This window comes from Pseudophryne corroboree, chromosome 9, assembly GCF_028390025.1.
Source record: "Pseudophryne corroboree isolate aPseCor3 chromosome 9, aPseCor3.hap2, whole genome shotgun sequence".
Taxonomy (NCBI): Eukaryota; Metazoa; Chordata; class Amphibia; order Anura; family Myobatrachidae; genus Pseudophryne; species Pseudophryne corroboree.
This window is the reverse complement of record NC_086452.1, coordinates 271,785,848-271,811,980: the sequence shown is the minus strand read 5'-3', so window position 1 is coordinate 271,811,980 and position 26,133 is coordinate 271,785,848. Positions and strand designations below refer to the sequence as shown.

At 44.6% G+C, this 26,133-nt stretch overlaps 1 protein-coding gene across 5 annotated transcripts in view; it reads right to left on the bottom strand.

Annotated features, from left to right (window-relative positions):
- PDE4DIP (phosphodiesterase 4D interacting protein) overlaps positions 1-26,133 on the bottom strand; it is a 1,081,329-nt gene that overhangs the window by 558,414 nt on the left and 496,782 nt on the right. For all 5 annotated transcript variants that reach the window (XM_063940306.1, XM_063940302.1, XM_063940304.1 and 2 more), the window contains one exon: positions 25,389-25,501. In XM_063940306.1, coding sequence (XP_063796376.1) covers positions 25,389-25,501 — 113 coding nt within the window. The remainder of the gene's footprint in view (positions 1-25,388; positions 25,502-26,133) is intronic.

Genomic DNA, 26,133 nt, shown 5'->3' with positions numbered 1-26,133 from the left:
TCAATCGGGGTAGTTTACTGCCTAGTCTGCACATGTGGATTACGCTATGTGGGAATGACAACTAGAAAATTAAAACTCTGCATTCTAGAACGTGTAGGAACTATAAGGAACACTGCTACGGACCTTGCTAAAATGAGGAAGCTAACATCAGTGGCAAGACATTTCTACCGTCACCACGGGAGCGATCCTGGGGAATTAACAGTTTTTGGCCTGGAACAAATTAGACTAGGAGTACGAGGAAGGGACTTAACCCAGGAACTCCTGAAGAAAGAATCTGAGTGGTCCTACAACCTGAACAGCTTGACACCCCGCGGCATGAACGAATTTATCAACTATGGGGTATTCATCTAACAATACACACTGATATTCGAAATACATTAGTAATCATCACCAACCAATGCTATTTCGCACTTTTCACAGGCACGTATGATTCACTGATACTCATGACTATTTCTATCACTTTCTCACACTTGAATCACTTTTTCACACTTATATTAGGTTGGGCCACAACTCACAATCACAGTTGTCTTTACTACTGCGACTTACTATACGCACTATTGCGTTACTACTGCGTCCCACCATTTCACCTTATGCAACACTCGCATCACTTTTCTATTGTCATTACAACTCTCTCTAATATCGGGCCTTAACCCTCTCTCACAAATTAAACAAGAATCTTTTCACTAAGGACCACAATAAGCAGCATCTCAGCTACTCATTCTGTCACTACCGTACACTCTCACACATTTTACTATTAGAATCACTACACACACTTAAGTTTGACAAATTTTGACAATAAAACAATATATACATGAACTATCTCCTACTTCAATTGAAATTAACATATCCACAATCACGATCTATTAAGATATATAATCAAACCCATTAACTTTTATTAATCAATAATATAGGCTCCCATCAATCGACTCCTACAAATCAACAATATAGGTTTAGATATTATACCCTCATATCCCCTAGCATCAATGCAGAAGACAGCTTTATTTATTTATTTTATCCCATTACGCACACATCTGTGCACTAATGAACCATCCTCTTGGGACAAGAATCTGGTCCATCTTTCTTTACACCGTCTCCACAACTCATGTGATATGATCATTTTCATATCTATAATAGTAAATTATTTTTCTCCCTTACTTGAATGTTGCCCTCTTTCAAATCCATTATAATAAAATGGACGGACAGCCATTTGCTAACCATGTATTACAAAATTCATTAATCCCATGGTACAATATGGCAGGATATACACATATATATATATATATATATATATATATTAATGTCACATACAGGCAAGTGTTAATAAATCCCCAGACACTTTCTTTTAGTGCACAAGCTATCCTTTGTCTAACCACCCCATGCCCCGTAATAACAGCTAGTGACATTCCAAACATGTCAAATCTGCTGTACATTCCGGCACTAACAGCGGTCTCTTTTCGTGGCCTGAGCCGCGCCCCCCATGTCAATCAACACAACCCTACAGATAGTAGCCGCATTTCATGACACAAGTCCTCTATTAACCACTATCCTTCCCACTTCTACCTTAAGCCACACCTCCAGTGACAAATGAATGAGCCTACAAGAGCATCTCAAATGACGCATACCTTACGGCTGTGCATTTAGCGGTAACCGAGGCAACGTATCATGCCTCTCACACGGAGCCGCACGTCTGCCAACCCCGGAAGTGCCAATCACGGGGAACGCACATGTATCCAAGGCAACATTAGATGTTTTGTGCACACAGCAGGATACACGTCATTCCCGGAAGTGCCCGCTATTGAAGGCCTTGGAACGCACGCGTATCCATGGCAACATTTGATGATTTTTGCATACAGCAGGATAAACGTCATTCCCGGAGGTGCCCGCTACGGATGGCGCACATTCCGAGACATCTGGCGGCCCTGCAGATAATCAATTATACAATTACCTCAAACACTATTTATACCCTTATTTGAGACTTATCACTCACCAGTGAACAAGCCTACCTATAGGTGAAACGGTCCGTTTGGATAGTGGGATTAGTGGGACTGCGCAGCCCACACCCACCGAAGGGGTACACCGGTTCAGTAAGCGCCCATCTGGGCTATAATTTGTATACATTTTCATTTAAATGCGTACCTCCATAACCATATGCTTTTGTGTAGTATTTAAAACAGTGCGATGCCAGATATCTGTTAAAAACTCTAATTATCAATTGAGATTCTGTAGCAATTTTGAACACTGAGGAATACGCACAAATTACATTGATGTATATTAAGTAATTTTTTATACTCAGTTTTTTCTGTTTTTCCTTTTTCTTTTTGGTTTACTCTAATGACCTGTTGCTTAAGCACCTACTATTCTGCAACACCGTAAGCAGTGAGATACCAAGCTGCTGATGATTTTTATTGAGAAGTAAGATACGGTATATGTGCTAACTCCCATTTTCAATCGTGAAATTAGCAGTATCTTAAATACTAAATAATACCAATATATTTTTGATTGATATAAAGCATTTTTTCATACACTCTCTCCCCCTTTCCTCTGGGTAACAATAATGATCTGCTGTTTGAATCATTCTGCAGCATTGGAAACAGTGAAATACTTAGAAGGTGCTGATCTCTATCATCAATGATTATTGTGCCACATCTGAAATATTGAGGAAGAGATATATAATAATTTTTGATTGAATCCTTACATTTCTCTTGTGGTCTGTTAAGCTGTGGCACCACCATATACGTTCATACGTATTCCACATCTCAATTCTATATTTCCCTACTCTATACTCTCGCAATCTATTATATGCTCTCTCATCCACTAACCTGGACAGCAGAAGCATTTCTCTCTAATAGGGAGTCATACGCTCTCATTCAGCAGATTACGGCCATATTTCACAGGATATGCCCAATCTCATCCGAACTTGGAAGCTAATCTATGGTAGGCCGGGCCAGTAATTGTCTGGGTGACCAGCAATGAACACCAGGTTCAGGACACACTGAGTGATTGCCCCCCTGGGATTAAACATAACCTGTTTAACTATAATATGTATATACAGGCTCACCCAGAGAACGTATTATTGAATTAAAAATATTTTTCTCATACGTCCTAGAGGATGCCGGGGACGACATCAAGACCATGGGGTTTAGACTGGATCCGCAGGAGACATGGGCACTCTAAAGACTTTTCATTGGGTGTGAACTGGCTCCTCCCTCTATGCCCCTCCTCCAGACCTCAGTTTTAGAAATGTGCCCACGTCGACTGGATGCACTCTGAGGAGCTCTACTGAGTTTCTCTGAAAAGACTTAGGTTAGGTTTTTTATTTTCAGGGAGATCTGCTGGCATCAGACTCCCTGCTTCGTGGGACAGAGGGGCAGAAGCAGTACCAACTTCCTCAGAGTTTCATGGCTCTGCTTCTGTCTGACAAGACACCATTAGCTCCTGAAGGGAGCTAGCCGTGTGTAAATGCTTACTCCCACAGCATGCCGTCACTCCCCTCACAGAGCCAGAAGTCAGGTGAGTATGAGAAGAATGATCTTCAATCGAGTAAGTGACGGCTGAGGTGCGGCGCGGCTGGTGGGAGCGCAGCGCGCCAGTGCTGCCCACACACACAGGCACTGCAGGGTGCGGGGGGGCACCCTGGGCAGCAAAAATAAATACCTCAAACTGGCTAAAAGGGGGCATAAGATGCCGCTGGCACAGCACTACCCCAACCAGTATAAATAATAAGTCAATATACTGAGTGTAAGGACGCGCCATTGTGGGGGCGGGGCTTCTTCCTCAGGCAGCCACACTACTCAGCGACATTTTCTCTCTCTCCTCAGGCTGCAGAGAACATGCTGGTCCTCTCCTCCACTTCTGACAAGTACAGGGTGCTATAAAGGGGGGGCACAAAGCGATTGTGGTGCATTTGATAGTGTATATTACTATTTAAAAGCGTTTTTGGGCTGTGGACATACTGTGTTCACAGGCAATACTGGCGCTGGGTTTGTGAACTGGCTGCTACTATCCTGTGTCCCTCTGACAGATTTTACTGTGGGTCTGTCCCCAAAATAAGTCCCAGTGTGTCTGTGAGTGTGGTGTACACGTGTGAGGCATGTCTGAGGCAGGGAGTTCCTCCCCGGAGGAAGCCATTTTAGGGACACAGAGCTGTAATGTGGTGGCGCTACCGGCACACCAAGAGCCTGCATGGGTGAAAGAGCTACGTGACAGTATGCATCTGATTAACCGTAGATTGGATAAGTCTGAATCTAAGGCTGCATGCTGGAGAAAATCTGTGGAAGATGTTATTTTTCAGGATGCTGTTATTCCTTATGCGGGCGGCCCCTCTGGGTCATATAAGAGACCATTTGCAAATGTTGTTTACAGTGATACCGACACGGATTCTGATTCTTGTGTTGACGATAGTGAATCCAGAGAGATAGATCATAAATTGGCAAAAAGTATACAATATATGATTGTGGCTATAAAGGACGTGTTGGAGGTTACAGAAAGCACTCCTGTACCTCAGGAGAAAGCTTATTTATGTAAGGAAAAGAAATCCAAAGTCACGTTCCCTCCTTCACACAAACTAAATGCTCTGTTTGAAGGGATGTGGGTGAATCCTGATAAAAAATTTTGTATTCCCAAAATAATTCACATAGCTTATCCTTTCCCGGTTGAAGACAAGAAAAAATGGGAGTCACCCCCTGTGTTAGACAGTGCACTTTCCAGGTTGACAAAGAAGGTAATTCTCCCTGCTCCTGGCACGGCTTCTCTTAAAGAGCCGGCAGACCCCAAAATGGAAACGACATTGCAATCCATTTATGTTACCAATGGTACACTGCTCAGGCCCACTATTGCCTGCGCATGGGTGAGTCGCGCTATTGAAAAATGGTCAGAAAGTGTGTCATCAGAAATTGATAAAGATGAGATACTCCTTAAGTTAGGGAATATCAAGGACGCTGCCGCCTACATGCTGGAAGCAATGAAGGATATTGGACTCTTGAGTTCACAAGCCGCTACCATGGCAGTATCGGCTAGGCGAGCGTTGTGGATTCGCCAGTGGAAAGCGGATGCAGATTCCAAAAGAAACATGGAGGCTCTCCCATATAAAGGTGAGGCCTTATTTGGCGATGGCCTGGATGCGTTAGTCTCGGCGCCTGCACCCTCTGCGCCTGCACCGGCAAAAAAGACCTGTCACCCGCAAATGCAGTCCTTTCGGCCAAATAAATACAAAAAGGCGAGAGGTTCCACCTTCTTTGCAAGTAGGGGAAGGGGAAGGGGAAAGAAGCCCACACCGGCTCCAGGTTCCCAAGAGCAGAAGTCTTCCCCTAATTCTGCCAAATCCCCAGCATGACGCTGGAACTCCCTTGTGGGAGGCCGCTCGGGTGGGGGCACGTCTCAAACTCTTCAGCCAGGATTGGATTCTGTCTGACCTGGATCCCTGGGTGTCGCAAATAGTATCCCAGGTATACAAACTAGAGTTTCAAGACGTTCCCCATGCCGATTTTTCAAATCGAGCTTGCCAGCTTCTCCGCCAGAGAGAGAAGCTGTAACAGCGGCAATCCAAAAATTATGTCAAAACCAGGTTACAGTCCTGGTACCGTTGTCACAACAACGGCAGGGTTTTTTATTCAAGCCTCTTTGTTGTTTTTCCGAAGCCGGACGGCTCGGTCAGAGCGATCCTAAATCTAAAAGATCTGAATTACTTCCTGAAAAGGTTCAAGTTCAAGATGGAATCACTTCGGGCGGTGATTGCTAGTCTGGAGGAGGGGGACTACTTAGTGTCGGTGGACATAAAGGATGCTTACCTGCATGTTCCCATTTATCCTCCTCACCAGGCTTATCTGAGATTCGCGATTCAGGATTGCCACTACAAATTCCAGACGTTACTGTCACAACTGAGGGCCTGAGCTGACGGGAGGCAGCCTCAGTTGTAGGGACTGAGGTGTAATGGAACCTGGCAGGTTGTATCAGACCCCTAGACATGTAGAAGAATTGCCCGAAGGCGTGACCACGACAACCAGGAATAAAAGTCAATGATGTTTATTTATGACAACTCCGCAACACAGCAGCAATAAAAGAAAACGTAAAAGTCAGCAAAGAATAAATACAGTTCCTGAGTACTACAGCATGGCAGGAGCCACAGGGCACTGGTAGTGTGAGATAGTTCTTATGATCTTCTAGATGGAAAGTCCTTACCAGGCCCGGCTGTAGCAATGGAGATAACCCAGGATTATACCAGCTGGTGTTCCAGGAAGAGCTGGGTTGCTGAAGGTAAAACAGCTGCTGTGGATACTGGCTGGAACCAGACTGTTGTTAGCACGGAGTGGATACTGGCTGGAACCAGTTAAATAATAAAAGAACTTTGGGAGCGATGAAATGTGAACTGAAATGTAGAACTTGAGAGCGGAGAAATAATAATTCCGGTGGAGAGTGGTAAAGTGTAGAAAGGACACCGGCCCTTTAAGGGAAGCTGTACTCTGCTGGAAGCTGAGGCTGGAAGCAGGTAGTGTTGTAGCTGGAAACAGATGAATCCACAATGGATTGGAGAGTCAGGCTACACCGCAGGTGGAATGCTGGTGCGGGTCTCTATGGTGGAAGTCTTGAGACAGGAGCTGGAACCTGGAAGACAATCATAGAAGAGAGACAAACAGGAACTAGGTTTGACAACCAAAGCACTGACGTCTTCCTTGCTCAGGTACAGCTTACTTATACCTGCAGCAAGGAAGGGGTTGGCTAGGCAATTATGCAAATCAACAACACAGACAGCAGATTGGTGGAAATGATCAGATGACAGAATCCAAGATGGCTGCGCCCATGCAGACACTTGGAGGGAAGTTTGGTTTGTAATCCATGTGGTCTGGGAAACAGTAATGGCGGCGCCGGCCACCGGAGACAGGAGACGCCAGGCTGATAGATGCACATTTAACCACGCGGGCACAGCGGAGGCCGCGGCTGATGAAAAGACCACTCTGTATGTGGAAACTCAGGAACAGCGGAATCCGGTCCTGGAACGCTGAGCCCGCCTTAGGAGGCATCTGAAGGGTAAGTAATGGCGTCCAGATACCCGGATCGTGACAGCACCCCCCCCTTTAGGAGTGGCCCCAGGACACTTCTTAGGCTTTAAAGGAAACTTTGCGTGGAAATTTCGGACCAAGGCAGGAGCATGGACGTCAGAGGCATTGGTCCAAGAGCGTTCTTCAGGACCATAGCCCTTCCAGTCAATGAGATACTGAAGTTGACGGTAACGGTGACGTGAGTCCAGGATCTTGGCCACTTCATACTCAACGCCTCGTTGAGTTTGGACTTTCGGAGTTGGTGGAAGTGAGGTATGAAACCGATTCAAGATTAGCGGTTTCAACAGGGAAACATGGAATGTCCTGGGTATTTTTAAGAAGGGAGGTAACTGGAGTCTGTAAGCAACAGGATTGATGACTTGATCAATTTTGAAAGGACCGATGTAGCGAGGTGCAAACTTCATACTGGGAACTCTTAACCTCAAATTCTTCGTGGATAACCATACCCGATCACCCACCTTGAGAGCAGGAACTGCTCGACGCTTCTTATCCGCAAACTTCTTGTACCTGAACGATGCCTTGAGCAGAGCTGATCGTACGCTCTTCCAGATATTGGCAAACTGATGCAAGGTGATATCCACTGCGGGAACAGAAGTTGCTGGAAGCGGTTGGAACTCAGGGACTTTAGGGTGGAATCCAAAGTTGGTGAAGAATGGTGTTGAAGAAGATGAAGAATGATACTGGTTGTTATGACAGAACTCGGCCCAGGGAAGTAATTGAACCCAGTCATCTTGAGAGGAGGACACATAGATGCGGAGGAAGGCCTCCAAGTCCTGATTCACCCTCTCAGTTTGACCATTGGTCTGAGGATGGTAAGCCGTGGAAAACTTTAACTTGACTTGGAGGACTTGACATAAACTTTGCCAGAATTTGGCTGTGAATTGAACTCCTCGATCTGAGATAATTTCTTCTGGAAGACCGTGGAGTCGGAAGATCTCTTGTATGAATACTTGAGCCAACTTGGAAGCTGACGGAAGACCGGTGAGAGGAATGAAGTGTGCCATCTTGGTGAACCGGTCAACTACCACCCAGATGGTATTGAACTTGTTGCACATGGGCAAATCTGTAATAAAATCCATCGACAAATGGGTCCATGGTCGACGGGGAACAGATAGTGGAACCAGTTGCCCCGCAGGCGACTGGCGGGATACTTTATGTTGAGCACACTTTGGGCAAGATGCAATAAACTCCAAAACGTCCTTTTTCAGAGTTGGCCACCAATAGGACCTAGAGATAAACTCCAGGGTTTTTTGGATACCTGTATGTCCGGCAAAACGGGAAGCATGGGCCCAATGCATGAGCTTCTTCCTTAGTGTCGGCTTCACAAAACTTTTCCCTGATGGGGGCGTAGAGTCCATCCCTACCGTGGAGAATGCCAACGGATTTATAATAGGATGCTTGTCTGAAGACTCTGACTCATTTTCTTGCTCCCATGAGCGGGAAAGGGCATCGGCCTTGCGATTCTGAGAGCCCGGACAGAACTGGAGTTTAAAGTCGAACCTGGAAAAGAAAAGTGCCCATCTGGCCTGACGAGGGTTGAGACATTGTGCGCTTTTTAGATATAGAAGGTTCTTGTGGTCTGTAAGGATGGTGATTGAATGAGAAGCTCCCTCCAACAGATATCTCCACTCCTCTAGAGCGAGCTTGATGGCTAGCAACTCCTGGTCGCCAATGGCATAGTTGCGCTCCGCTGGGGAGAACTTCCGTGAGAAGAAACTGCAAGGATGTAAATGACCATCTTTAGCCCTCTGAGATAACACCGCTCCTACTCCAACGGAGGAGGCATCCACCTCTAAGATGAAAGGAGAGTCGATGTCAGGCTGTTTCAGGACAGGTGCAGAGATGAACCTCTGTTTTAAAAGATGAAAAGCTTGCATGGCTTCTTCAGACCACTTGGACGGGTTAGCACCCTTCTTGGTGAAAGCAGTAATAGGCGCCACAATGGTGGAAAAGTCTCGTATAAACTTTCGGTAATAATTGGCGAACCCTAAGAACCTCTGGACCCCTTTGAGGGTTAAGGGTACCGGCCAATTCTGGATTGCTTGTAGTTTCTCAGGATCCATCTCTAGTCCGGAACCGGACACAATGTACCCTAGAAACGGAATGGACTTGACTTCAAAGACGCATTTCTCTAATTTGCAGTAGAGATGATTGACACGGAGACGGGACAGAACCTCTTTAACCCAAAAACGATGTTCCTCTAAATCGTTGGCAAAAATGAGGATATCGTCTAGATAGACCACGACATGACGGTATAGAATGTCTCTGAAGATCTCATTGACAAAATGCTGGAAGACAGCTGGAGCATTGCTCAATCCGAAGGGCATGACGAGGTACTCATAATGTCCGTCACGGGTGTTAAAGGCGGTCTTCCACTCGTCACCCTCACGGATCCGGATGAGATTGTATGCACCTCTCAAGTCCAGCTTTGTAAAGATGGTAGCTCCGCTAACTCTGTCAAAGAGCTCAGTAATCAGGGGTAAAGGATAACGGTTCTTGATGGTAATGTCGTTCAAACCTCTGTAGTCGATGCACGGCCGCAGACCACCATCTTTCTTCTTTACAAAAAAGAAGCCTGCGCCGGCTGGAGAAGAAGAAGGTCGAATGAACCCCTTTGCTAGGTTCTCTTTAATGTATTCCTCCATAGAATGCGTCTCAGGCAGAGACAACGGATAAGTTCGGCCTCGAGGTGGAACCTTCCCTGGAACGAGATCAATCGGGCAGTCCCATTCTCTATGAGGAGGAAGGATATCAGCAGAAGCTTTACTGAACACATCCGTGAAATCTTGATATGGAGGAGGTGGAACATCAGACGACCTGGGGGAGGAAGAACAGACAGGCAATACTTTAAACAAACATGTCTCAGCACAGGAGGAACCCCATGCCAGGATTTGCGTAGTCGTCCAATCAATTGTAGGATTGTGAAGACGGAGCCATGGAAGGCCCAGGACCACAGGATGTGTGGCTCTTGGAATCACTAAAAAAGAAATAAGTTCGGAATGAAGAACTCCCACTCTCAGACGAACTGGTAGAGTCCTTAAAGAAATAACTGCATCAAAAATTTTGCTGCCATCCACGGCAGTTAAAGAAATGGACGAAGGAAGTCTCTCGGTGGGTAGGGACCACCGTTTAACATAGGCTTCGGTAATAAAGTTCCCAGCTGCTCCGGAATCAAGGAGGGCAATGACGTTCCGATAACGTTGAGCAACTTGAAGCGAGACTGGGAGATTACAATCTTGAGGAGATGGAGAGGAGATCATTACTCCTAGCCGGCCCTCTCCTTGGCGAGCTAGGGTCTGGAGTCCTGGACGTTTGGGACAGGCATTAATGGTGTGAGATGGAGCTGCACAATAAAGACAGAGAGACTTGGAGAGGCGTCTTCGGCGCTCAGCAGGAGTTAAACGGGAACGACCAATTTGGCTGGACTCATCTTTAGATGGTGACAGTTGGCGAGGAGGAGGAGCAGAAGATTTTGGAGCAGATGATCTTACACGCTCAGTTGCTCTCTCTCTGAAACGTAAATCAACTTTCGTGCAGAGTGAGATTAGCTCATCTAACTTGGAAGGTAAGTCTCTGGTAGCTAACTCATCTTTAATACTCTCAGATAAGCCATGCCAGAATGCAGCATACAGGGCCTCGTCGTTCCATGCCAGTTCGGATGCCAGGATCTGGAACTGTATAAGATATTGTCCTACAGTACGTGATCCCTGGCGCAAACGGAGAATCTCAGATGAAGCTGAAGTTACCCGGCCTGGCTCGTCGAAGATACGCCTGAATGTTGACACGAATGTAGTGTAGGAGGATAGCAGGGTGTCGGACCTCTCCCATAACGGTGATGCCCAATCAAGGGCTGAGCCACTGAGAAGAGAGATAATGTAGGCAATTTTTGTACGGTCACTGGGAAAATTGCCAGGTTGTAGCTCAAACTGAATCTCACACTGGTTGAGAAATCCCCTGCAGAATCTTGGAGATCCGTCAAATTTTGCTGGCGTTGGAAGATGAAGACGTGGAGCAGAAATGGGTAAGGTGGGTGGGGTTATAGCTGGAGTCACTGTGGTTGACGCACCGGACGCGTCTGATCCACGGAGGGTTGTCTGAATCCCATCCAGCCGAGTAGAGAGATCCTGGAGACAGCGGATGATGTGGCCCTGTGCAGCCTCCTGATGTTCAAGTCGGGCTGCCAGTTCTTGCATCGGCCTGGCCGCTTGATCCTGATCTCCGGCTGGATTCATTAGGTCAGTGCTTACTGTCACAACTGAGGGCCTGAGCTGACGGGAGGCAGCCTCAGTTGTAGGGACTGAGGTGTAATGGAACCTGGCAGGTTGTATCAGACCCCTAGACATGTAGAAGAATTGCCCGAAGGCGTGACCACGACAACCAGGAATAAAAGTCAATGATGTTTATTTATGACAACTCCGCAACACAGCAGCAATAAAAGAAAACGTAAAAGTCAGCAAAGAATAAATACAGTTCCTGAGTACTACAGCATGGCAGGAGCCACAGGGCACTGGTAGTGTGAGATAGTTCTTATGATCTTCTAGATGGAAAGTCCTTACCAGGCCCGGCTGTAGCAATGGAGATAACCCAGGATTATACCAGCTGGTGTTCCAGGAAGAGCTGGGTTGCTGAAGGTAAAACAGCTGCTGTGGATACTGGCTGGAACCAGACTGTTGTTAGCACGGAGTGGATACTGGCTGGAACCAGTTAAATAATAAAAGAACTTTGGGAGCGATGAAATGTGAACTGAAATGTAGAACTTGAGAGCGGAGAAATAATAATTCCGGTGGAGAGTGGTAAAGTGTAGAAAGGACACCGGCCCTTTAAGGGAAGCTGTACTCTGCTGGAAGCTGAGGCTGGAAGCAGGTAGTGTTGTAGCTGGAAACAGATGAATCCACAATGGATTGGAGAGTCAGGCTACACCGCAGGTGGAATGCTGGTGCGGGTCTCTATGGTGGAAGTCTTGAGACAGGAGCTGGAACCTGGAAGACAATCATAGAAGAGAGACAAACAGGAACTAGGTTTGACAACCAAAGCACTGACGTCTTCCTTGCTCAGGTACAGCTTACTTATACCTGCAGCAAGGAAGGGGTTGGCTAGGCAATTATGCAAATCAACAACACAGACAGCAGATTGGTGGAAATGATCAGATGACAGAATCCAAGATGGCTGCGCCCATGCAGACACTTGGAGGGAAGTTTGGTTTGTAATCCATGTGGTCTGGGAAACAGTAATGGCGGCGCCGGCCACCGGAGACAGGAGACGCCAGGCTGATAGATGCACATTTAACCACGCGGGCACAGCGGAGGCCGCGGCTGATGAAAAGACCACTCTGTATGTGGAAACTCAGGAACAGCGGAATCCGGTCCTGGAACGCTGAGCCCGCCTTAGGAGGCATCTGAAGGGTAAGTAATGGCGTCCAGATACCCGGATCGTGACAGTTACCTTTCGGTCTCTCCACGGCGCCAAGGGTATTCACCAAGGTAATGGCGGAGATGATGGTCCTCCTTCGTCAGAAAGGAGTCAATATAATCCCTTATCTGGACGACCTCCTGATAAAGGCGAGATCCAGGGAGCAGTGATTACAAAACATATCCCTCTCCCTGTCAATACTCTAACAACACGGGTGGATCATAAATTACCCAAAGTCACAGTTGGAACCGACGACAAGGTTGTCTATCCTCGAGATGATTCTGGACACAGAAGTTCAGAGAGTATTTCTTCTGCTGGAAAAGACTCTGGAAATCCAGAAAATGGTAAAACAGATATTGAAACCATCAAGTGTGTCGATCCATCAGTGCATTCGGTTGTTTGGGAAGATGGTGGCGGCCTACGAGGCCATACAGTTTGGCAGGTTCCATGCCAGAGTAATCCAGTGGGACCTGTTGGACAAGTGGCCGGGGTCACACCTACACATGCACAGAAAGATAATCCTGTCGTCAAAAACCAGGATTTCGCTCCTGTTGTGGTTGCATTGCTCTCACCTGCTAGGGGGAAGCAGGTTCGGGATTCAGGACTGGGTCCTAGTAACCACGGATGCAAGTTTCCGAGGCTGGCGAGCAGTCTCTCAGGGAGAAAACTTCCAGGGACGTTGGTCACAACAGGAAGCCTGCCTTCACATAAACGTTCTGGAGCTAAGAGCCATTTACAACGGCCTTCAACAAGCGGTACATCTTCTTCAAGACCGTCCCGTGCAGATCCAGGCGGACAATGTAACAGCAGTCACATACATAAACAGGCAGGGAGGAACGAAAAGCAGAGCGGCAATGGCAGAGGCCACAAAAATCCTCCGCTGGGCAGAAAAACCTCTACAAGCTTTGTCGGCAATATTCTTTCCAGGAGTAGACAACTGGGAAGCAGACTTCCTCAGCAGACACGATCTCCATCCAGGAGAGTGGGGCCTCCACCAAGAAGTCTTCGCAGAGGTGACAAGACTTCGGGGAGTTCCTCAAATAGACATGATGGCATCTCGTCTCAACAAGTAGCTTCAGAGATACTGTACCAGTTCGAGAGACCCTCAAGCAGTAGCAGTGGATGCACTGGTGACCCAGTGGGTGTGTCCGTCAGTGTATGTTTTCCCTCCACTTCCGCTGATCCCAAAAATACTCAGGATCATAAGAAAGACAAGGGTTCAAGCAATCTTCATTGCCCCAGACTGGCCAAGAAGGGCTTGGTACCCAGATCTTCTGCATAGCCAGGAAGGGTTTTCCTAAGGAGGTCATCCCCACCCTTATTCAGGCCAGAAAGGGAGTAACGTTGAAACATTACCACTGTGTTTGGAGAAAATATGTGTCCTGGTGTGAATCCAAGAAAGCTCTTACGGAAGAGTTTCACTTAGGACGTTTTCTCCATTTTTTGCAGGATGGTGTGGAGACGGGCCTACGATTGGGATCAATCAAGGTCCAGATTTCGGCCTTGTCAGTGTTCTTCCAAAAACAATTGGCCTCTCTTCCAGAGGTTCAGACCTTCGTGAAAGGGGTTCTGCACATACAGCCTCCAATCGTGCCTCCAGTGGCACCATGGGACCTTAACGTGGTATTGCAGTTCCTTCAATCGGATTGGTTTGAGCCTCTACAAAAGATAAGAGTTGAAGTTTCTCACTTGGAAAGTGGTGATGCTTTTGGCATTGGCATCTGCAAGGCGGGTGTCTGAATTGGGGGCCTTGTCTCACAAGAGCCCTTACCTGATTTTCCATGAAGATAGGGCAGAGTTGCGAACTCACCAACATTTTTTTTCCAAAGGTGGTTTCTGCTTTTCACATAAGCCAACCTATTGTGGTGCCAGTAGTTACTGACACATTCACTGATTCAAAGTCTCTAGATGTGGTTAGAGCTTTGAAAATCTATGTTGCTAGAACAGCTCGTATATGGAAAACAGAGGCTCTGTTTGTCCTGTATGATCTCAACAAGATTGGCTGTCCTGCTTCCAAGCAGACTATTGCACGTTGGTTTAGAAATACGATTCAGCAAGCTCATACTACTGCTGGATTGCCGTTATTGACGTCAGTAAAGGCCCACTCCACTAGGAAGGTGGGCTCGTCCTGTGCGGTTGCCCGGGGGGGCTCGGCATTACAACTTTGCCGAGCAGCTACTTGGTCTGGGTCAAACACATTTGCTAAATTCTACAAGTTTGACACCTTGGTCGATGAGGACCTAAAGTTTGGTCAATCGGTGCTGCAGGGTCATCCGCACTCTCCCGCCCGTACGGGAGCTTTGGTATAGACCCCATGGTCTTGATGTCGTCCCCAGCATCCTCTAGGACGCATGAGAAAATAGGATTTTGATAACCTACCGGTAAATTCTTTTCTCCTAGTCCGTAGAGGATGCTGGGCGCCCATCCCAGTGCGTACTTTACCTGCAGTTTAGTTATTACAGTTACACAAGTTGTGTTATCTTGGTTTCAGCATGTTGCTGCAATTAGTTCATGCCTGTTGGCGTGTGTTATTTTGAACGCCATGTCTGCGGCATGGTTGAGGGTGTGAGTTGGTAGATATCTCACCACTAGTTAAGTAATTCCTTTCCTCGAAATGTCAGTCTCCCTGGGCACAGTTCCTACAACTGAGGTCTGGAGGAGGGGCATAAAGGGAGGAGCCAGTTCACACCCAATGAAAAGTCTTTAGAGTGCCCATGTCTCCTGCGGATCCAGTCTATATCCCGTGGTCTTGATGTCGTCCCCAGCATCCTCTACGGACTAGGAGAAAAGAATTTAACGGTAGGTTATCAAAATCCTATTTTCACCTAGGCGCCTTATTAATATCTATCATAATTGTAGTCACTGGTTTCAATAATTAAGCATATGGTATATATGCATTAAATACCAACACTTATATTTTTCTTGAGTCACAATATTTTAGGAAACTAATTAAAAGTTAAGTTTTATTGTCTAGTCATTTTTTATAAAGAGTGCCCCAACATAGAGTCTTTCTCCTCTTCCTTTTTTTGTTCATGTACTTCTACTGACTCTGGGAGCACCACCGACGTCTAATTGTTACACTCTGTTGTACACTATCATTAAAAATCAGTAATTAGACCATCATACATTAGTGGTTATTGATTGTCTGTAATTGTAACCTGTTGCGGAACTATCCCCCCTAGTATTAAGCATAACCTTTAAGAATGGGTTAGATAAATTCCTATTGGATAAAAATATTCAGGGTTATGGTGCGTAGTCATGCATTATAGTTAATATACTAGTCCTAACATAAAAATAACTAGTCCTATAATAAGACTGCATAGGAGACCACAAATAGGTTGAACTCGATGGACAATTGTCTTTTTTCAACCTTAGTTACTATGAATTACAAACAACGCCATATTAAATATTGATTAATGAGTGAACCATTCAGGAACACAAGTATAAAAAATCAACTTGTGTGTACTTCACCACTGCTGGGCAACAATTTTTCTGCCTTTTTTTTAAATTAACAGACCATTACGAAATTAAGACAAATTTCGCACTAAGGTAAGTTTAGTGGGTGCCAGGGACGTGCAGTCAGGGGAGGCAGTGCCTCCCCTGTCATTAATCATTAAATTAAAACAAAGTAGATACTTATGACACATTCTGAGTCATAAGTATCTTCTTTATATTAATGTAATAATTTTTTCAGTTTAAACCTTGTTTAAGTTCATTTAGAAGGCAGCACGAACGGTGCCTCCCGCAGCCAAGTATAAACGGCCGGAAGCACGGGGAGGACATGGGGCAGGGCCAAGCAGAGGGCTGTAAAAGCCCATTAACAAAAACAGTGTAAGCGGCACCCATACAAGTGCCTCAGTACAGGGACGTGCTTTCAGCTCATATGAAAGCACGCCCCTGTAACTGAAGCCTAAGTGATTGGGCAGCAGATTCAGCACTGACAGGAAGGGAAAAAGTCAGTGTCAGCTGCACCTGTATCATATACGCGGCCCATTGCCACCCCTGTCATCAGAAATGCGATCCCGTGCGCCCCCCCTGTCATCAGAAAAGCGGCCCCGTGCGCCCCCGTCATCAGAAATGCGGCCCAATGCGCCCACCCCGTCATCAGAAATGCGCCCCCCCCCCCTGTCATCAGAAATACGGCCCCGTGCACCCCCCGTCATCACATAGGCGGCCTCGTGTACCCCCTCCCCTTTTCACTTATGCGGCCCCGTGCCCCCCCGTCAAAAGAAGAAGTCAAAGGCAGCGCAGTTTACCGGCGCCCGCCACGATCAGAGCTGGATTAGGAGGTGGGGGGCAGGGGATACGTTACCCCGGGCCCACCCAGCTCTCAGGGGCCCCCGTGTCCCTGGAATTGATTGCACTGGTTGCCAGCACTGTGGCACAGGTAGGCTAAAAAACTCAGTCACCTACGCGAAGACGGAGTACATCACTTTGGTAACACGTCCAACCCCCCCCCTTCCCCCCTGGTCACGTGTCCTGTTATCCGCGCGTACCATGCTGCCTATGAATGACAGCATCTCCTGCCCGGCACACTGCACCCGCACTACGCTGTGCCCTCCTTCCTTGCTATATTCCCAGCAGTGACAGGAGCCGCAGTGTAACAGGATAGCGGCAGCAGGAAGCAAAACGACCTGGGCACAATCTGCAGCAATGCCGGGCCAGCTCCACACAGCAAGCTGCAGGCGCTGACACTGAGACAATGTAGTAAGTGTCAGCATACTTTTACTACTTTATTTCCACTCTCATCAAATGTCTCCACCCCTCCCCCTCTCTCTCCCACCTCCCTTCCTCTCTATTTCTTTCTCCCTCTCCCTCCCCCTCTCTTTCTTTCTCCCTTTCCCTCCCCCCTCTCTACCCCTCTCTTTCTCTCTATCTCCGCTCCCTCTGTCCATTTCCCTTTCTTTCTCTCCTCCCTCTCTCTTTCTCTCACCAGTGGTCAAGATGGTGTGTGGGTGGAGGTTAAGGTGGTGCCCCGTGGGTCCCCAAAAATGTCAATGAATGTGTGTGTGTGTGTGTGTGTGTATGTATATATATATATATATATATATATTAAGCAGTGCGGGTGGTATGCATGGGACTGGCATTCAATTCAAATAGCTGGACAAACAGTCCTGATGAAGGTTAAGAATCATGACGAAGGTTAAGAATACCGAACGTTGATCGTGAAGGAGGCTCTTGTGTCCAGTTATTTGAATTGAATGTCAGTCCTGTGTGTGCCACCCACACTGCTGATATATTCCTAGAATGAGAGATACCGTATATATATTAGTTCTTAGAGGGCCCCCATGTCTTCAGTACCGCGGGCCCCCCGGAGCCTTAATCCGGCACTGGCCATGATGAAGTGGCTAGTAGCGGCAGCAGCAGTACTAGTGAGTCGGACTGACTCATTACAGTACGCTGCAGCCGGCTGTAGTAAAGCAGGAAGAGGAGAGGCTTTTCCTTTCCCTCTCCTCCGCTACTCTACAGTCCAGCGTCCACCTGCGCAAGCACAAGCTACATGCAAGCTGCCGAGGGGGCCCCTGACCAGGAGCGACTCACCAGCACTTGGCAGCAGCAGCCCTCAAGGGCAAATGGTCAGTGAGTGGGTTTTCGGGAGAGCGATTTTATATATACATACATATATATACACATACATTATATATATGTGTGTGTATATATATATATATATATATATATATAAAAAAGAGAAAATTAAGACCCCTTAATTGCGCAATTGTCTGATAGCTCAAACCACTGAGAGATACCCCCTGTCAGAAGGAGTACTGCACATAGAATGGACAAAAACAAAGGTTCTCTTGGGGAGCTTTTACCACCACAGATATCTTATATTATTATAAAATCATTTATTAAAAAACATGTTACATACATAATTTTATAACATGAATCACAAGATCACACATATCACTTGAGCAATACATTCATTTTTGATTATCTGTTATATGATGTTTTCAATCATTAGGTGAAATACTTATTCCTCAGCATGAGAAAGTATGTATGATCTGTTCACTGTTTTAAGGAAACGCACAATCGTTGGGTTTCAACGATTGTGCGTTTCCTTAAAACAGTGAACAGATCATACATACTTTCTCATGCTGAGGAATAAGTATTTCACCTAATGATTGAAAATATCATATAACAGATAATTAGAAATTTGACAAAAAGAATGTGTGGGACTCAAACAAATACAGGCGCTAGGATATTAACGTGATTGGTACTTTTACAATACGTTCCTCAATGTTCTTCTTTGACAGGACCTCCCTTTCACTCGTGTCGATGTCACCATGAAAAGAAAGGATTGTAAAAATGTGTGTCAGAGTCTTTAATAGTCCATGGTTATCTTTTCATTAACTGAACATATCAGACAGTGAAGAACGTGATTATTTCACCAGAGAGGCGTACCCCAACTCACTTTTCCAATGAAAAGATTACACTCATAAAGGTATCTTTCATCCACCACTGTGTTAGACAGAATCACTCCCACGGTTAAACCCTTTTGCACGTGCAGAAGATGGGCATACCTCACTCACAATAAAGGAGGCTGTTTCAAACGCATCAAGGTTTCTTTTGCTGATAGTTCTTTCTTCCTCCTAAGCAAAAAGTCCTTCCCTCTCGTATGGGTGTTGCCGTGAAAAAAGATATATATATATATGTGTGAAATCGTTTTCACATGTACACCACTCATCTATAGTGTAGGTTAATAGGTGGTAAAGATTCTTTAACAGTCCATAAAATATCTTTTGCTTCTGGTCTTATCCTACAGTGAAAGACGTGATAATTACACCAAAGAGGCGTACCCCAACTCACTTTCCCAGAGAGAAGGTTAAACTCATAAAGGTATCTTTTATCCACCACTGTGTTCGAAAGATTCACTCTCACGGTGACCCTTTTTACATGAGAAAGATAGGCATACCTCACTCACAATAAAGGAGGCTGCTTCAAACACGTAAAGGTTTCTTTTACTGCTGATACCTTCTTCCTTCTAAGCAAGATGTCCCTCCCTCTCGTGTGGGTGTTGCCGTAAAAAAGGGAATATATATATGTGTGATATCGTTTTAACCAGTACAACACTTAGCTACACAATACAATACTTTCTTTCCTCAATGCATGCACTCATCCTTAAAGGAATAGAGATCACTCTCCATGCGGGGGTGTACCTTGACTCACTCTTTCTATAGAGGGGAAAACGCCCATCAAGGTATCTTTTTTATTCCACCGCTCTGATCAAATCGTAAGCCCACTTTACCCAACGGGAGGGAAGCGTACCTCACTCACACAAAAGAATGCTGATGGAAGCACATCTAGGTTTCTTTGTATTTAGTGAGAAAAATATCAGGCGTACCCTACTCACAGGAAAGATGGTTATGGGTAAGCTCATCTGGGTTTCTTTGGGAGACTGACCAGGATAAAAGAGAAAGTTCCTGTCTCCGTGTGTATTGAATCCACCGTGGTGGCAAGTATTCTCAAAAAAACGTGTTCCAATCACAATAGATCCATATGCAAAAAACACAATTTTTATTTGTTAAAAAATGGTTGGTTTTTTTTTCCTGATTATTGTTCTCTAGTCCCTTTAGGTTTCCAATTGGATCTGGACTATTTAAGTTTGAAGAGGGAGGAAAAAAGTGTCCGGAAACATTTTTGTCAAAAATCTGTCATGTTACATAGGGTAAGGAATCACCATGGCAACCCGTAAAAACTACAGCACTAGCAGTTGTAGGCACTATTGGTGGCACATTTTTCCACTTTAATTTAGGATGTCACTTATAAATAGGTATAAACGTTTAGCACTTTATTTATTGTTAATGTCCCTGTATGGGAAACTGTGACCCACTAAAAAATGGCTACTTCGGTAGTAATAAATATATTTTTTTCTTTCACGTACTAATCACGTCACAAAAATTAGGTCAAAAAACAAAACTCATTAAGGAGTTTCTTATATTCACTATATTTAGGTATTTACTAAGTATACCGCACGAGAGATATTGTAATCTATAAAATCCCCTATTGTAGGCACAGATACTGTGTGTATCTCCGCTCTGTATAGCCAATATTGCCATAGCAACCACGCACAGAAGCGCCAGGACACACGGTAAATGGTTTCCTGGACTGCAGACAGGAAACCAATATGCGGTCCACTGTGCGTTCCAGTGACGCACTTCCGGGAGTCGGGACGCGTCGTCATAGCAACGGCGCGACCCGCCAGTACATAGATCTAAAAATCTTACACTGGGGAGGAGTTTAATATTGATAGACTGGGCTGAATAAATAATAAAAAACCGAACTCTCACCTTATTATTAAGGGAGAGTTGCTAAGCGGGGCCCTTTTGGATCACGAGTAGTAAAACCCACTTGTGTTTGTGAGTCACGGTTGCCATGGAGATCCCTTGCATGAATGTCGAAAAAGGTTTAAAGCACTTTATTATTCACACAACATAATATATGGTTCTGTGAAATATGTTAGAGAATCCATATGTGTTTGTTATCATATATTTTGTTCAGCAGTTTTATGTTTAAAAAAACTGTCACTGATTGATGATGTCAGCAATTGTTAATTACTGATTGGATGATCCACACATAAATATCAGGTCAGTCCACCCTCTCAGCATGTCTTGATAAAGGCCTACGAATAGGCCGAAACATGTCGACCAGCTGAGAGTGTGGATCTATTACATAGGTATGAATCAAGTACTTTTCCAAGGATTTTTTTGTATATACGGATTTTAAAAAATGTTATGTCTTTTTCTTTTTGATTTATTTTTATTGTGAGTCTTGCTGCTACAATCCTTTTTTAGACTCCTGTTTTTTTTAAAAGAATTTCTTCTGTTAGCTGTATGTCTCCCCGAAGATGTGGGGTATTTTTTAACAAATAAAAATTGTGTTTTTTGTATATGGATCTATTGTGATTGGAACACATTTTTTTGAGAATACTTGCCACTACGGTGGATTCAATACACACGGAGACAGGAACTTTCTCTTTTATCCTGGTCAGTCTCCCAAAGAAACCCAGATGAGCTTACCCATAACCATCTTTCCTGTGAGTAGGGTACGCCTGATATTTTTCTCACTAAATACAAAGAAACCTTGATGTGCTTCCATCAGCATTCTTTTGTGTGAGTGAGGTACGCTTCCCTCCCTTTGGGTAAAGTGGGCTTACGATTTGATCAGAGCGGTGGAATAAAAAAGATACCTTGATGGGCGTTTTCCCCTCTATAGAAAGAGTGAGTCAAGGTACACCCCCGCATGGAGAGTGATCTCTATTCCTTTAAGGATGAGTGCATGCATTGAGGAAAGAAAGTATTGTATTGTGTAGCTAAGTGTTGTACTGGTTAAAACGATATCACACATATATATATTCCCTTTTTTACGGCAACACCCACACAAGAGGGAGGGACATCTTGCTTAGAAGGAAGAAGGTATCAGCAGTAAAAGAAACCTTTACGTGTTTGAAGCAGCCTCCTTTATTGTGAGTGAGGTATGCCTATCTTTCTCATGTAAAAAGGGTCACCGTGAGAGTGAATCTTTCGAACACAGTGGTGGATAAAAGATACCTTTATGAGTTTAACCTTCTCTCTGGGAAAGTGAGTTGGGGTACGCCTCTTTGGTGTAATTATCACGTCTTTCACTGTAGGATAAGTCCAGAAGCAAAAGATATTTTATGGACTGTTAAAGAATCTTTACCACCTATTAACCTACACTATAGATGAGTGGTGTACATGTGAAAACGATTTCACACATATATATATATATATCTTTTTTCACGGCAACACCCATACGAGAGGGAAGGACTTTTTGCTTAGGAGGAAGAAAGAACTATCAGCAAAAGAAACCTTGATGCGTTTGAAACAGCCTCCTTTATTGTGAGTGAGGTATGCCCATCTTCTGCACGTGCAAAAGGGTTTAACCGTGGGAGTGATTCTGTCTAACACAGTGGTGGATGAAAGATACCTTTATGAGTGTAATCTTTTCTTTGGAAAAGTGAGTTGGGGTACGCCTCTCTGGTGAAATAATCACGTTCTTCACTGTCTGATATGTTCAGTTAATGAAAAGATAACCATGGACTATTAAAGACTCTGACACACATTTTTACAATCCTTTCTTTTCATGGTGACATCGACACGAGTGAAAGGGAGGTCCTGTCAAAGAAGAACATTGAGGAACGTATTGTAAAAGTACCAATCACGTTAATATCCTAGCGCCTGTATTTGTTTGAGTCCCACACATTCTTTTTGTCAAATTTGTTTAAACTTTGAATTCTGGTGAGATTCAATTGTGGTGAATCACGGCTCGGGCAGCTTCCAGGGCGCCTTTTACAGGGGTTCTCATATCCATTTTTTTCTTGTCAGATAATTAGAAATGAATGTATTGCTCAAGTGATATGTGTGATCTTGTGATTCATGTTATAAAATTATGTATGTAACATGTTTTTTTAATAAATGATTTTATAATAATATAAGATATCTGTGGTGGTAAAAGCTCCCCAAGAGAACCTTTGTTTTTGTCTATATATATATATATATATATATATATATACACACATACATACACATATATATATTATTTTTTATTTGTTTTTACCCTGGCACTCAGTTACAGCACCAGGACCCACTTTATATTAGGATACATTAGGCAGCTTGGGATTAGGAGTCCCTGCCTTTCTCTCTCTCTCTCTTCCTTGCTGCTCTAAGATATTGTGTTAAACCCCCATGTTTTCTTCTGTCAACTTCATAGCGTGGCACCCACGGCAACCCCTACACATTTTGTACGCACACTAGCCAGTGCTTCACCAGCCACTGACCTCACCACACGCCACTGGTGGGTGCCACCTTGAAATTCTACAAGAAATACAGAAATAATCAACCACTGCGCTCTCTGTGGCTGCAGTTGCGTAGAACCCTGGTGTCACCCAATACCATACAACATGGACATAAGCAGAATAAAAAATGAGAACTACCTCAACCGCGCTCAGCTTAGTAAAGTCCACTTAGATGTCTTTAAGTTTTCGAAAATATGTCAGTCCGTAAAAAGAAAGGAGATCGTCTTCCAATCTTTTTCCTTTAATTCATTGGGTGGAGGAATTCCCTCTGGGTTGGTCCGAAGCCTCTCAAAAGATAGAAGCACAATATCGTGTAGTACGTCCTGAATTTGGAGTGATTGGTGGTTCTTGATTTTGTGATTAATCACGGTAGTTCGTACCGTACTCACGTCTAAAAGGAAAAAGTTTCCACTCATAAAGGTTTCTTTATGGGTCCAAACTTCTCTCAACCCGATGGGAGCCGGCTCCTTCTCTTTCAACTCCTCCCAAGGTGGTACCCCAATGTGAGAGAAAATAGGGAGAAGAACGGCCCAATTAATAAATCACAGTGGAGTCGATTTTAATAACCCCACTGGTAGCCGGAAGAATAAATCAGCATACCGTACTCACACTCAAAGTGTATTCAATAAACCCATAAAGGTATCTTTAACCGTACATCCTGGCCAAATAAATAAATAATGGAACAAATGGGCAAGCGTACCCCACTTACAGTCTTCAAAGATGATGCCAAGCCCGTAGCAGTTTCTTTCTCCACTCCCTTCCTAGGAAGTGGAACTTCACTGTCGAGGACTTACAATCTCGGTATAATAAAACATATATCACGGGTGGAAGTGAGTTAAAAAAAAAATTATTACAATTAATAGCAATAGGGCACAATCCTATTGGACAATCCAGAAGATGTTTACACAATCACAAAGATTGACAATTGACAGAGACCTCTGGTCGAAACGCGTTGGTGTGAGGGCTATATACTACCTACGGACTTTCCAGACTACCATCTAATGAGGTGAGATAATCCGGATCTACAGTATCCCATCTTTGTGATTGTGTAAACATCTTCTGGATTGTACAATAGGACTGTGCCCTATTGCTATTTATTGTAATAAAAATTTTTTTTAACTCACTTCCACCCGTGATATATGTTTCATTATACCGAGATTGTAAGTCCTCGACAGTGAAGTTCCACTTCCTAGGAGGGGAGTGGAGAAAGAAACTGCTACGGGCTTGGCATCATCTTTGAAGACTGTAAGTGGGGTACGCTTGCCCATTTGTTCCATTATTTATCTATTTGGCCAGGATGTACGGTTAAAGATACCTTTATGGGTTTATTGAATACACTTTGAGTGTGAGTACGGTATGCCGATTTATTCTTCCGGCTACCAGTGGGGTTGTTAAAATCGACTCCACTGTGATTTATTAATTGGGCCGTTCTTCTCCCTATTTTCTCTCACATTGGGGTACCACCTTGGGAGGAGTTGAAAGAGAAGGAGCCGGCTCCCATCGGGTTGAGAGAAGTTTGTACCCATAAAGAAACCTTTATGAGTGGAAACTTTTTCCTTTTAGACGTGAGTACGGTACGAACTACCGTGATTAATCACAAAATCTAGAACCACCAATCACTCCAAATTCAGGACGTACTACACGATATTGTGCTTCTATCTTTTGAGGGACTTCGGACCAACCCAGAGGGAATTCCTCCACCCAATGAATTAAAGGAAAAAGATTGGAAGACGATCTCCTTTCTTTTTACAGACTGACATATTTTCGAAAACTTAAAGACATCTAAGTGGACTTTACTAAGCTGAGCGCGGTTGAGGTAGTTCTCATTTTTTATTCTACCTTGAAATTCTAGCTATCAAGATAAAGGAGCCTAATATCATATTGTGTAGATCCACAATCAGTTGAGCACTGCAGTATAAGGAGTTTGTAGGCTCTTTGGATTCACATTGCACTCATTGATTTCATACATTTAAATATAATTAGTATTTAAGAAAATTATGTGTTTCAAATAAATGGATATTCTTAAAAAAATCATATTTGTAAACTTAGCTGGGCTTTTTTTCGCCATGGCATAAACAATAAATATCAATTATCAAGCACACTGTATTTACCTGTTAGGTTCTGTATGGAACTGTACCAAGCAGCTGTAAAGCTGCCTTTCAGCCTGCAGTGCCTCATTCAGTCTACTTTTGTTTGCAGTCAGTTCTTCAAGCAGTTTAAAGAGCTATGAAGGATCAAAAAATATATATGAGGGAAAAATGAATGTGCCTTTACACAGACCCTAACCCTGTACCGGGTGTGGTATGGAAGATACATAGTAAATAGGACGACAGTGTCTAGGTCGACCACTATTGGTCGACAGTAACAAGGTCAACATAGTTTCTAGGTCGACAGGGTCTTTAGGTCGACAGGTCAAAAGGTCAACGTGAGTTTTTTTACGTTTTCTTCGTAGAGTGACCGGGAACCCCAATTAGTGCACAGTGTCCCCTCGCATTGCGAGCGATCGGGCAAGGTGCCTCGCTCCGCTACCGCTTTGCTCGGCAAAGATTACCGTTCCAATCGTATTCCACATGGATTGCTAAGTATGAAAAAGTAAAAAAAAAGAAAAAAAAATTGTGAAAAACTCATGTTGACCTTTTGACCTACATGTCGACATACAACATGTCGACCTAGAGACCCTGTCGACCTAGTTACCGTCAACCAATAGTGGTCGACCTAGTTACTGTCAACCTAGAGACATGATCCCCCCTGCACCACTCTCCTGCCCACACACGGGGGATATCCAAGTCACTGCAAACAGCTCCCTGCGCGAGTAAGTGGACCTGTATGTGGCTGTATGCCATAGGACGGCAAGCA